The sequence below is a fragment of the Liolophura sinensis genome, chromosome 13 (genome assembly GCF_032854445.1).
Source record: "Liolophura sinensis isolate JHLJ2023 chromosome 13, CUHK_Ljap_v2, whole genome shotgun sequence".
In the NCBI taxonomy this organism is placed as follows: domain Eukaryota; kingdom Metazoa; phylum Mollusca; class Polyplacophora; order Chitonida; family Chitonidae; genus Liolophura; species Liolophura sinensis.
In genome coordinates this window covers 2,168,197-2,180,819 of record NC_088307.1, presented here as the reverse complement: position 1 = coordinate 2,180,819, position 12,623 = coordinate 2,168,197, and the positions used below count along the sequence as shown (strand labels likewise).

The 12,623-nt window shown below is 39.7% G+C and overlaps 1 protein-coding gene across 2 annotated transcripts in view; it reads left to right on the top strand.

Annotated features, from left to right (window-relative positions):
- LOC135480263 (E3 ubiquitin-protein ligase COP1-like) overlaps nt 1–7,875 on the top strand; it is a 36,310-nt gene extending 28,435 nt beyond the window's left edge. For both annotated transcript variants that reach the window (XM_064760053.1, XM_064760052.1), the window contains exons 14-21: nt 347–537; nt 1,047–1,163; nt 3,219–3,336; nt 3,889–4,013; nt 4,351–4,439; nt 4,776–4,835; nt 5,315–5,359; nt 5,667–7,875. In XM_064760053.1, the coding sequence (XP_064616123.1) occupies nt 347–537; nt 1,047–1,163; nt 3,219–3,336; nt 3,889–4,013; nt 4,351–4,439; nt 4,776–4,835; nt 5,315–5,359; nt 5,667–5,684 (763 nt within the window). In that variant the 3' untranslated portion in view covers nt 5,685–7,875. The remainder of the gene's footprint in view (nt 1–346; nt 538–1,046; nt 1,164–3,218; nt 3,337–3,888; nt 4,014–4,350; nt 4,440–4,775; nt 4,836–5,314; nt 5,360–5,666) is intronic.
- Nucleotides 7,876–12,623: the final 4,748 nt, after the last annotated feature.

The window sequence follows — 12,623 nt, the reverse complement described above, 5'->3', positions numbered from 1 at the left end:
TCATTAAATAATTTTTGTGCTGTAAAGTCTCTCTGAAGAATTTGCTGTTTTCAGGAAGGGTTTTTTTTATTATAAGGATACAGAATTGATGCTGATTGGCTGGCAATGGGAGATAGGGTTGCATGGGTTTAACTTTGCAGCTTTGGTCACACTTTAATAAATCGGCCAAACCTAAAATTCAGCTTAGGCAAGTCTAGGCTATGCACAGCCTATCTCTAACACCAGCCAATCAGAAACAATTCTGTATCCCTTTGAGATTCTCATAACTGTTTTGGAAATGTTGTATAGGTTATGATTGCATAATGTTTATGATTTAGGACAGTTTTGTTTGTTTGAACTGTTTCAGCTGTGTGACATGGAGCGCGTATCACAAAGGTTTACTGGCCAGTTCAGACTACGAGGGAACGGTCACACTTTGGGATGCTTTCACAGGCACAAAATCAAGATTATTTCAGGAACACGAAAAACGATGTTGGAGCGTCGACTTCAACAGAATGGATCCTAAATTATTAGCCTCAGGTTCAGACGATGCTAAGGGTGAGATAAACACAGGAAATTCTAAACAGCTTAAGTGAATGACCTAAAAGCTCACCCATGAAAATTGCAGTTTCAGCGGCTAAGAACGGTGATGACGTATGGCTTTTAATGCTGAAACTCAACATTTTCCTCACTGGAAATCATTCAACATTCCAAACAAACCTCAAAACACTTTTCTAAGATGGAGTGAACTCTCAGAATGATGAAAATCAAAAGTTTTTACCATTGAAGTTTAAAGGGCTTGTCTTATCACCACCCTCCACCCCCAAATCATACGACGGCTGAAACCATGAACTATGACTAAACTGCCAGCTGGCAACCTGTGGATGGTCGTGCGTTTCCCCCCCGGGCTCTGCATGGCTCTCCATAATGCTGGCCACCATCGTATAAGAGAAAATCTTCTTGAGTACGGCATAAAACACCAATCAAGAAAATAAATAAAGCTGTCCTTCCTTGTAGCAAAAAGCCTGAAGTCCTGATGACTTGATTCTCCTGTGTTGTTGTTGCAGTCAAACTGTGGTCGTCCAATACAGAGCACTCTGTGGCATGTCTAGAAGCCAAGGCTAATGTGTGCTGTGTGAAGTTTAACCCTGAAAGTCGTTATCACCTCTCGTTTGGCTCGGCAGGTATGTATCACTCGCCACACTCTTCAATTGCAGGGAATTAAAAACTGTGCCTGCTTCCTAACTGAAACGAGATATAAATGATTTATCCTTGATGATTGACTGTTTATTTTTGGTGTTTAACACACAAAGTCTGACATTGCAGCAGAATGGAATGTAAAGTTTTCTTCAGGTGAAAATACAGTTTGTAACCACTTTGTGAAAGGCTGAATCATTAATAACATACACAAAGTGTTGCTGTCCAAAACATAAAAAAAAACAAATCTATGCTGTAACAGTTCATTGAACTCTTTGATAGACTAGGAGCAGGTATTTTGCATTGATACACGGTATGAGAAGTGTTGAAAACTACAGCCCTGCATATGTAGGTTTACAAATGTTAACATGTTAAGACAAAACACATGTAGTGTCTGAGGTAAAATGTCACAAAAGCTTCGCCATTATTATGAAAACATTTTCCGACATAGATCAGTATTGGAATGTTGAATCAGAAAACGTAAATCAGGAAATAACTATATTGACCTGACAGGCAAAGATAGGCATCCATCCCTGCAAGATATTGAAGCATTGTAATTGACTGTGGGGCTTGTACTATTTGTCATTTTATTCAAAAGCAAAATGCTGGTATGAATACACTAAATGTTTTGGACTGATCAGTGGGGTTTTCATGTATGCCATAGCCTAATGATAACTACTCCACCGTACTTAATGCTACCCAGGAGACAGAGAGGAAGGTGAGAGTTGTCCCCCCCCCTCCCCCTCCTTCATTTTCCCACCCAGTGGATAGTTGACATCAGGTTGGCAGGATTGTGAGCATTTTAGGCATTGAATTTTCAAAAGAAGATCCCAAGACCTAAGTTGAAAAATGTTAAATGTTAAAATATATTGACTCCATTTTGTTTTTAATAGTTTGAATTTTTCCTAAATTCTGGCATTAATTTTCTTTACTAGTACAGATTGTAAATTATTTTTTGAGATTTCAAGCAAGGCTTTGTAATCAGAATAGAGAAAAAAGGAATCATTTGAGACACATATGCCTGTAATTGTAATTTTGTCAACTATCCCTGGGTTTTTAATTAGACTCGTGTGTATTGAAAAGGTGTCTTGTTTTAGATTTGAAATGTTGAAATACTGAAGAAAGGAGAAGAAGAAAAAGACCTGTTACAATCATTTAGCTTCAGATCAATCACACTGCAAGTACCAAAAATTGACTGATCTTCAGTATTTGAACGAACAGGTGTAAGTTTTGTCCAGCCAGAATGAACACTGTTCAGCGTATTTGTTCCTCCTGTCTCCTGTGGTGCACCCTGGACCTCGTCTGTCAGTTGGGATGGGCCAGGCCAGTTTGCATGTGTGTTCTATGTGATATTGTGGGTTTGATTGACGTGTGTCAGTCACACAGATGCAAGTAGGATCTGCCTATGACATACCTGGTTTCAGACTGAGAACAAAGCTGTGTTGATCAACAAATTGGCGTAATATGAAATTTACACGCACAGATAAAAAAAATTTTTTTTTTAAATGCTAATTGTTTAAACATTGATCTTGGGAAGCCATAAAATGTCTGAAAGTCAAGACAAAAATTGTAATTTATTACGGTATCGTGTGTGCATGCGTTTAAGTGATGCTAGTCGATCAGTCAGTAGCATAACTGGGCTATATGTAACTATCTTCTCAACATTGTTACCAGTTCATTAGCATGCTTATCTCTTTATGGATGGTTGGCCCTTTCCGTCATGCACTTTGTTGGTGTTCATGTAAGAAAAAACCATTCTAATCTGTATGCACCTTGTTAATTTTGTTCAGAGTGATGTGGATTTTCAGAAGGTGTTTAGCTTCAGATTTCAAGTTCTGTTTACGTGTAAAATTTGGGAATGTGTTGTACTGAGTTTAGCCTTCACAACACCATGGTAACCTTCTTTATACCTTAATAGAAGATTTATGTCGTGGAAAATATCCAAAGATGATCTCAAAAAGAAATTTGCGATACATTAACACCTCAAACTCTTACAGTGTATGTTTTGTGATGTTTTAATAAATGTTGTTGTTTCCCCACAGATCACTGTGTGCATTATTATGACCTGCGCAACCCCAAACAGCCGCTGATGGTGTTTCGGGGACACAGGAAGGCCGTGTCATACGTCAAGTTTGTTAATGCTGAAGAGATGGTGTCTGCGTGAGTACATGTGTTTATTACTTCAAATACCTGCGGGGATCAAGACAATTGCCTAGCCCTGTATTCCCATCGGGCAGATTTGTTTTATGATGTTACAATTTTTTCCTTTTCAAACTGGTTATGAGTGTAAACAGGAAGTTTATATATGGTCATAATGAGGTAAGAATGGGGTCTTAGTGAATTGACAATACACGTTAGCTGACAAACTCCTGCTGTATGGTTCTCTTGATTGTGACTGATGTTTTATAAAATAAAAACATTACAGTTTATTACAAAACCTGAGACCTCACTGGGTCTGTCAGGTAAAGCTGATTGACACATGACCATGGGAGACACAGGAGCGCACTCGAAGTCAGAAGGTTTGTCAGGTAAAGGGGCGAAGGGCAGTGATTTACTCTGGATGCTCAGGTTTCTCCTCCACCAATAAAACTAAGCATTAAGCATAAAATTAAGTCTTTTTAAGAGAAAAATTCGTATGCACAGAAGTAAACGCCAGTTAAATATATAAATAAAAATCTAATTAGGTAATTGTTCTGCGTCTGTTAACTGTAGATCTACAGACAGCCAGCTGAAACTGTGGCACATGAGTCGGCCTAACTGTGTGAGGACATTCAAGGGGCATGCCAACGAGAAGAACTTTGTGGGGCTGGCCACGGATGGGGATTACATAGCCTGTGGTATGTCGCTCTTATTGCATTTTGGACAAATTGAGAAATTGTGTGAAAACCATGGCTATGATCTCTGTGACAAACAACCATCATGAAGTAACTGAAATGTTTTAAATAAGTTATTGTTTGCAATTGTCATGAGGAATTATAATCCCTTTGGATAAAACATTTCCCCTAGAAATCGAAAAGGCAATTCTTTCAAAAGTCGCTCATTGTTTATTTTTGACTGAAAACTTGGACTAGTGTTTACCTGGCTTTGTACACTGCAGGTACATTGGGAGTATGAATGCTAACATGTCTTAATCCTGTATCAAATGTTTCTTTTTTCCCTTTGTCTTTTCTCCAGGCAGTGAAAATAATTCCCTGTACGTGTTCTATAAAGGCTTAACCAAGCACCTGCTGGCCTACAAATTTGACACTGTCAGGAGTGTGCTCGTAAGTTGTTTAGTTCAGGTGGAAATTCTTTATTGTGAGAACATTCATTGAGAGTCTGATGAAAACCCTTAACATCCCTGTTAGGCTTATTTCTACTTCATTTCTGCACGTAAGCCTTGCACATAATGACAAAAGTTCCATAACTGGGCCTTGACCAATGAGGTTGTTTGTTCTGAACTTTGTGAATTCCGTCAGGCTGCGTCATTGATTAGCTAGTCTAGTTAAGACAGTTTTGTAGGTGTAACCAGACAGTTAAAAATGAAAATCATTCAGAGTTGCACACTCAGAGTTGTATAAAAACTGATCTTGAGTATGTTTTTCTCTTTTCCTGATAAGGAGAAAGACAAAAAGGAAGAAGATGCCAATGAATTTGTTAGTGCTGTTGCCTGGCGACCAGTAAGTTTATCTTATCTACTTTCCCTGAGGCCGTGAAATGAGACAAGAATGTCTGCATACATAAATTGGACTGTTTTTGCATTAATTTTTGAGATAGAATACTTCAGTCAAAGGGATTTTATTGAAGTGTAGTAGAATCACCCAAGTAGATGAAGTGATCTCTTTTGTATCACCACTTTGAACACACCTCACTTTTAACTTTCGATTCGCAAGCTGTCTGATGCTGATTTGAATGATCGTTACTTGTCATTGTGCACATCCCCAGTTGTGAGGGACTAAGTCAGCACTTTCAATACTTTGCCCGAGGTACCACCAATGGGAGACTCAAGGATAAGTTGCACAAAAGGGTCCGAATACAAGTTTTACGACTTCCCCTTTGTTCATTCATCATCAGGCTTTGGTCTAACTTCATTGATGTGAATGTGTAATATGACAGTTAACTTTGTCCCCTAACTGCTCTATAATTGTCTCTGTTGCAGGGCTCTAATGTTGTTGTGGCTGCCAACAGTCAGGGCACCGTCAAGGTAAGTGTCAGTCCCGTCAGACTCTACTAGTTTGCTTGCGTTTGAGGTTATGTCTAGGTGTATGCTAGGTTTGTCAGTTATCACACATAAACGAGATCTCTGGTTTTCTCTGAGATCTCTGGTTTTCTCTGAGACCTCTGGTTTTCTCAACCTGTAAATCACCCTGCCGTCATAAGGGCCAAAATTTCTTGAATACAGCAATAAATACCAGTGTAATACACAATAAAATCAGATATTGTGGTTTAAAAGTATTTTTACTTTGTAAGATGTGTTCAGAGGTTTTCATTTCTGTGTTGTGTGTTTACAGGTTCTGGAGCTCGTTTGACAGGAGGTTCGTGCTGGTCCTTTGTTTTCACTTGGTGATTCCTAGTTGTCTGCCTCTGATGAGAATTTCTCAGGTGACTTCAGAGACTAACACAAGCAATGACACGCTCTGGGCTGAAGCTTGTCCATATTCCCTGGCAGCACCTATAACATGTTGACATACATATCCAGATTTATTGTATATCAGTGCTGAAGATGTCAGACAGATCGCTACAACTGCTCCTACTCCAAACACACAGCTATATTTATATGGCACACCATGCTAGTGTCAGTAACAGAGCAGTCCCCATGAAATTCTGCACCTGTGAAACACGAGACATCTTGAGGCTACACGATGAAAAGCGTTCACAGTCAAGCCAGATTCATCCAGGCTAACTTTAGTCCCTGAGAGATCGGCGGATTTTTTCACGTGAACAGAAACAATATTGATCTGAGATCTATTTCATAGCCTCTGTAGGCTTTGATACTCAGCTGGGATGTGGCAAAGTTGAACACAGTTAAACTGCACCAGTTAAACTTCATTACTCTTTTGATGGAGATCTGTCACGCGGAAAGAGAAGCCGAGGAAATGTGACAGTAGCTTGTGCTTCATACTTGATCTAGTACCCTAATTCCTCAACCTGTTCGCTTGTGAAAGAGCAACTGTCAGTGCAATTTATGCCCGTTTTTAATTTGATTTTGGAGACTAACTTACATTGGTTGGATTGGCCAATTTCCGGGCTTCACAAAAAGAAAAAAATTTAACATTGTACACAGAATAATGACCTCTGAACTTTGCTTGAATAAACACCTTGTCAACATGCGGAAACATTGAAGAGTTACGGTGTTTCAGATCACAAAATTTTCCCAAGTGTGCACAGAGGCAAGTCCAAGACATCCAGTTATACGGTAGCGTCATACACCAAACTGCCCTCTTAAAATTGTCTTGAGGAACCTTCAACACTTGACAGATATTTTGTTATTGACTCGATTTCTTCTACATTAGGAAAACAGGACGAGACTGAATGAAAGTTACCTCCCCTGAAAAAGGATATTTGCTGAGGATAAATCCCTTGAAAACCTGGTGATCAACTGGCTTTATTTTATTTTCAGTTTTGCTCTACCTCTGCTACTGTTGTTGGAGTGCAAGTCTCATTGGATAAGTGTGTCTTTATGAACTTTATTTTCACTATGGTCAATGAAACTTGTTTGAGCACCTATGCTGTGTCATAATTTTGTGTGCGGACTGCTTGTTGATCAAGCTGATTTTCTTCGGGAGCTCATGTGATGAGTGAGCAACACTCTGAAGGTTTCCAAGAAGAATTATTTCTTGCACATTGTCTAGCTCCTGTGATGTCTGCCACTGACAGAAGCACAACTCAGTGAGCCAATAACAGACCATGTGACGTAGACATTTGGTTTTTAATTAACAGCCAGGCAAACATTCTGTATTAGACGCCGTGATTATTTCATATTTAGTTGCGTATCTCCTGTGGAGAGACAAGTTTAACTCTACCTCCCTGTCCATTTTTAAGTCCGAACCAAAGTGAACAAGATAGCCACAAAATGTGGTGAATTGTTTCAGATGAAAATGTTATGATTATCATTTAAATATATATGAATATGTATATCTGGTGTTGAATGTAAATATTTCTGTTGACAGTTTTTGACAAGCTAATCATATGTACAGTCAGAATGATTGGCAGCCGTTGATTTTCTTGTGGGCGGAGTTTATAACCACAGAGTCTAATAATACTGTGTACATAGATACCTATGAAATATCATATCTACAGGCCAGTGTGTGGGGGAAAGGAGCATGGTTGCGTGTGATTGTGTGTGTATGTGACAATGCCGTATAGTTTTATCAAGAACTTGACAGCCAGCGTTAATAACACATGCCTCACTGCTCCATTTTTCTCATCTTGTTTTTCTGTATAATGTATTTCATTTGTCCATAAACTACACAAATTGAACAAATGTTTTTTTTTGTCCTTTTCGAAATAGAACCTTTTGTGAACATTAAAGTGTAACTACTGGTGTTCAGAGTCATTCTCAGTGCCCTGACAATGTATTGTTAAAGTGTTTAGTTTTAGTTTCTCTCCAAAATTGGTTTGTGAGATTAATCGTGTGGAAACAGCGTCCAGTATTGCAGAAATTTTCTTCAACATGACTGCATAGCTGTGGCTGGTTTAGAATGTAGAATGTGTGTGTATGTGTGTATGTGTGTGTGTGTGTGTATGGAAGAAGTTGTGTGGTGTTCATTTTCAAGACATAATGGTTGTTTGAGCAATGTCTTGTAGACCTCATGAGCAGTGTCATGTCCAAAACCCTGGCTCTGTTTACTGAAAGACAACTGAAGGTGAAATGCCAGTGTTAATACAATTACAGTTATAAGCTACGGGTTGTAACTTGTAACTAAACGTCTCCATTCCTCAAAACTGGAGTAAGTATAGAATAAACTATGTTGTGGTTTATGTACGGGAATTAGGGAGAACATCAAACCAAAAGAGACAGTGTTGTAGAAAGTGTTAGTCTAGAAACCTCCTTGTTTTGACTAACCTGTTACACGGAAGCTGGTTTTCGTCATTCCCAAACATTCGATTTAGACAGGACTTCAGTCTGATGTTCTGTTTAAAATGAGCAGGCTTGACATCTGACTTAATATCTCAGTTGTTAACACCTCAAAACAATAAAGCCCTCTCAAAGCGAATATTGTAATTGTTCGATTTTTTGACAAATCATGAACATGGCTACGGTCATATTGAACAGTGTTTGAGTATGTGCTTTAAAACCTGTTTGGGGCCAAGGTGACAATGCGGTCAATGTGAGTTCAAGTCCAGCTCGTGCTGGCTTTCTCTCTGGTCTTACGTGAGAACGTCTGCAATACAGCAACCTGTTAATGGTCGTGGGTTCCCGCCCGGCTCTACCAGGTTTCCTTACCACCATAATGCTGGTTGTCGCCGTATAAGTGAAATGTTCTTGAGTGTGGCATAAAACACCAATCGAATAAAGCAAATATATTAAAAACTATCTAATAACTCTTTTCCTCTGTTTATCTGCATTAAACTGCACACTTTGAACCAAGCGGCAAAAGCATGATTCGGATTAACGTTCTATAATATGTCGTCAGTACGCTGAATCATGTCACCATTTACAGTGACATACAGTTGCAGGGCCCCGGGTGAAGACTAGACCTTGGCATTGAGGTCGTGTGATTGAATGAAGCTCCCGTCGGCCGTGTAGACGAATGTGCGGTGGCAACCTCCAAAATTTGCCAGGTTTCCTCCACCGATAGTTAAACCTGACCCCTTTCGTTAATGATATATGCAAATATTCTTACAGTAAAGAAGCAAACACATGCGGAATAAATTAATAAATGCATGTTGCGCAGCGCAAATCATTCCGCATGAATGTGAATCGCTGAGCAATATTTATTTTGTGATATTTTTGTCATCTATATATACTTCCAGTTTTGTTTTGCCACGTAATACGAAAGACATCAGCATTGGGAGTAAAGTTGTGACGACAGCTAGTGTGATAGTTGACAATTGCTTGGTCAACTAAATCCGACCCGTTTCTTAATTTACCTCAGGATTGTTTTTAGACCACTTTGATGGGCTGTTGGTTTGAGCACCCGCCTGCAGGTCTGAATCAAACCAGGGTCGGATCATTCCAAAGACTTCAAAAATGGTATTTGGTGCTGCCTCGCTTGGCGCTCAGCACCAGGAGGTTAGATCTAGGAAACAGGACTGGTTGACCCGCTGTCCGTATAATGTGACAGCGTGGGGTGTCTTGTCTGGTGGCTTCAGCATGGTACTTCAGTACCGGCATATTTGCCCTGCCACAAGAAGACGCTGAATATTTATTAATTTATTTGATTGGTGTTTTACGTCGTAATCAAGAATAATTCACAACGACGTCAACATTATGATGGGATGAAATCGGACAGCGTTCTGTGGAACCTAAGACCACCCGCAGGCTACTGGCAGGTCTACCCACGTATGACTGGAGAGGAACCAGCATAAGCTGGGCTTAACTCACAACCACATCATTGGTGAGGCTGTTGAGTCGTTGCGCTGCACGAACCACTTAGCCACGTCCACCCCCAAGGACCAGGTAAAAGCTTGATCAACTTCCCGCTTTGACGACACCCTGGATATAATTTTTTTTTTTTTTTTTGTCGACAAGTTCTTGTCGATGGGCTCTCTAATTCTGCGGGATAATCAGATGGATTCGTCACAGACACGAAATACGGGATTCAATTCGTGTAAGTAAAGCATGCAAGAAACAATCTCTCTTGTCGTGAAGACTGCGGTACAGAAAACCGTTTTGGTCTTTTTTTTTTACACAGATGAGATAAGATTACCACGTAGAGAGTATGTATTTCCTTAAGATCCATCGAAGGTGAAAAAATATCTTTCACAGCCTTTGCTCTACATGGATTGTTTAAAACTAGCAGATCATCAATATACCGTTTAGTGAATGACAATGATCGTGCCGGATGAGGATTACTTACTAGTTGTAATAGTTGTCATAGAGAACCGGTATACATGTGTATAGATAAGTGGAAAGGGGGCATCATTTGGACCCACCGGAAATCTCACTTTATCAAACTCTCCCTCGGAAAATACAAACTGACGACGAGGAGTTACTCCAAAATGCTTTGTGTGGATTGTGGCACTCGTGTTGAGTATATAGTTGTTTTCAAAATCTCATTTTTAATATTAACAGTATATATACTACATTTTGGAGTGAACGGACACTGCTTGCATAACTGCAAGCAAATTAATTATTTGTTAATATTTCGCTGTGGAGAATTTAGTATTTTTTCTGTTTTCTTTAAAACGATCATTTAACACGATCAGCTTCCCGAACAAGTACAAGGACGCAGGACCAAGTAGCTGTCATACACTTAGATCAGACATGTTAGCATCGAAGCGGTTTACTGCTCTACAGTTGTGAATCACTGTAAGAATGTCTATTTTAATATTGAGAGTTGACTTAAAACATTCACACCAAAAATGAAAATTAGCCTTAAAGTTCAAGAATAGTTCAGGAATAATACCTTAAAATAAGACTATGTGCGACTTAAATATAAGACATCTTTGTTATTGTGGGTCCAGCAGACTTGGCAATGAGTATACCTGAAGTCGTATATGCCAAATATTCCATACTGAATAACTTGAAATTACTTCGCAAGACAAGATCCTGTTTGTATGTAGGCCTTTGTGATGCATCAGGTCCGCTCGTATAGGCAGCTTATCCAATCAAATAAGCGCTCTCTAGGTATTTTTTATCGTGGTGGATTTTTCTGATAATATTGCATGCTAAATCGATGATTCTTATGGAAATTACTTGAACGGAATTAAAAGTTCTACAGGCCTACCTCCTAAAACCTGCGGAAAATCTGATCTAGACGGCTACCGAAACAGCGCAAGTCTATAGCGTTCTTTAGGCTGGCTCAAGAGTTAGCGCGCTAGCGCAGCGTAATGACCCAGGAGCCTCTCACCAATGCGGTCGATGTGAGTTCAAGTCCAGCTAGTGCTGGATTCCTCTCCGGCCATAGGTGGGGAGGTCTTCCAGCTACCTGCGGATGGTCGTGTGTTTCTCCCGGGTTCTGCCTGGTTTCCTCCCACCATAATGCTGGCCGCCGTCGTATAAATGAAATAATCTTGAGTACGGCGTAAAACAACAATCAAATAAATAAATAGAGTAGTCTGGCTCAAAGATGATTTCGACAGCACAATGAAACCAGTAGTCTCTTCGCAATCCCCTTATGGTGGATGGTCCGCAGAAAGGCGTATTTACAGTGACCAACAACATGGTTGTTTTCTTTTGTTATTGAACGCTAAACAAAGTCTTGATCGAATCGAAAATCGGTTGGTTAAATACATTATCTGTGAGGCCTCTATACTGGAACGATTAAGATGTGACCGACTGTTTCTACCAACTCAAGCACTGATGCAAGCACTGATCAATTATTGTCAAAAGGTAGTGACGTCCCAGCTCCATTCAAAAAGAGAAGGGCCCAAATAATATCTGAGATGACAACAGTCTTTTCGTTCATTCCATTGATGAAATCACTTATTAGTTAATACCAAGAGTTATATTTAATCGATGTATTCAGTTTGTGAATCTTCACTATCGTATAGCAGGGTTAAATCTCATCAGCCCCATGCAGGAGATCTTTGACAGCGTCCAGAGCATTGATCTGCTCTTGTTCTTTTTCTACAAAACAAGCCATCTGTGGTCAGTATAACCAGTCGGACAAATTTGTCAAGTACGACGTAAAAATACAAGCATACATGCACGTACTTCTCAGTTGGGGCGTATATTGCCAAATGGACGCATGCGTTCATGTGGGTACTGAAGGATTCCCCCGTTATCTGTTGGAGTTTTCTGCCGTCGAGTAGATATTTTTTTGGTCAAATTTGATTTGATTTGGTTGGTGTTTTACGCCATATTCAAGAATATTTCACGTATACAACGGGTATATATGGTGTGAGCGGAATTACTATCCCAGCTAACATATAGGACAGGGTCAAGGGGCTGTCGAGTCCAGTCGTCCGGATGCAGCTTCAAAAGGCTTTTTTTAAAAAAAACAATGAAAGTATGTAAAAACAGATGTATGAAGCCCATAATTTGAAAAATATTGAAATATTTGTGTGCTGGTAGCACCAACCGCCTTCGTCTGAATGGGGAGGCCTGGCCAGGGCATCGCGCCAAATTGTCAAAATTGAATTCCTATCCGTCATTATGGACAAAACCTAGGTACACTCGATATTTTTTATCTTTTTGCTATACACTGCTACAAAGATACCATGAAATAGGACAAATACTGCATTGAGTTTTTGCTAGCAGATAAATGGCCTTTCTTAGCACTAGATGTAGGGGCCTACGTAGATGCTTTTTACCCCGTTTGAATGCTGAGTCACGTGGCATGATTTAGTTAATTTCAAAA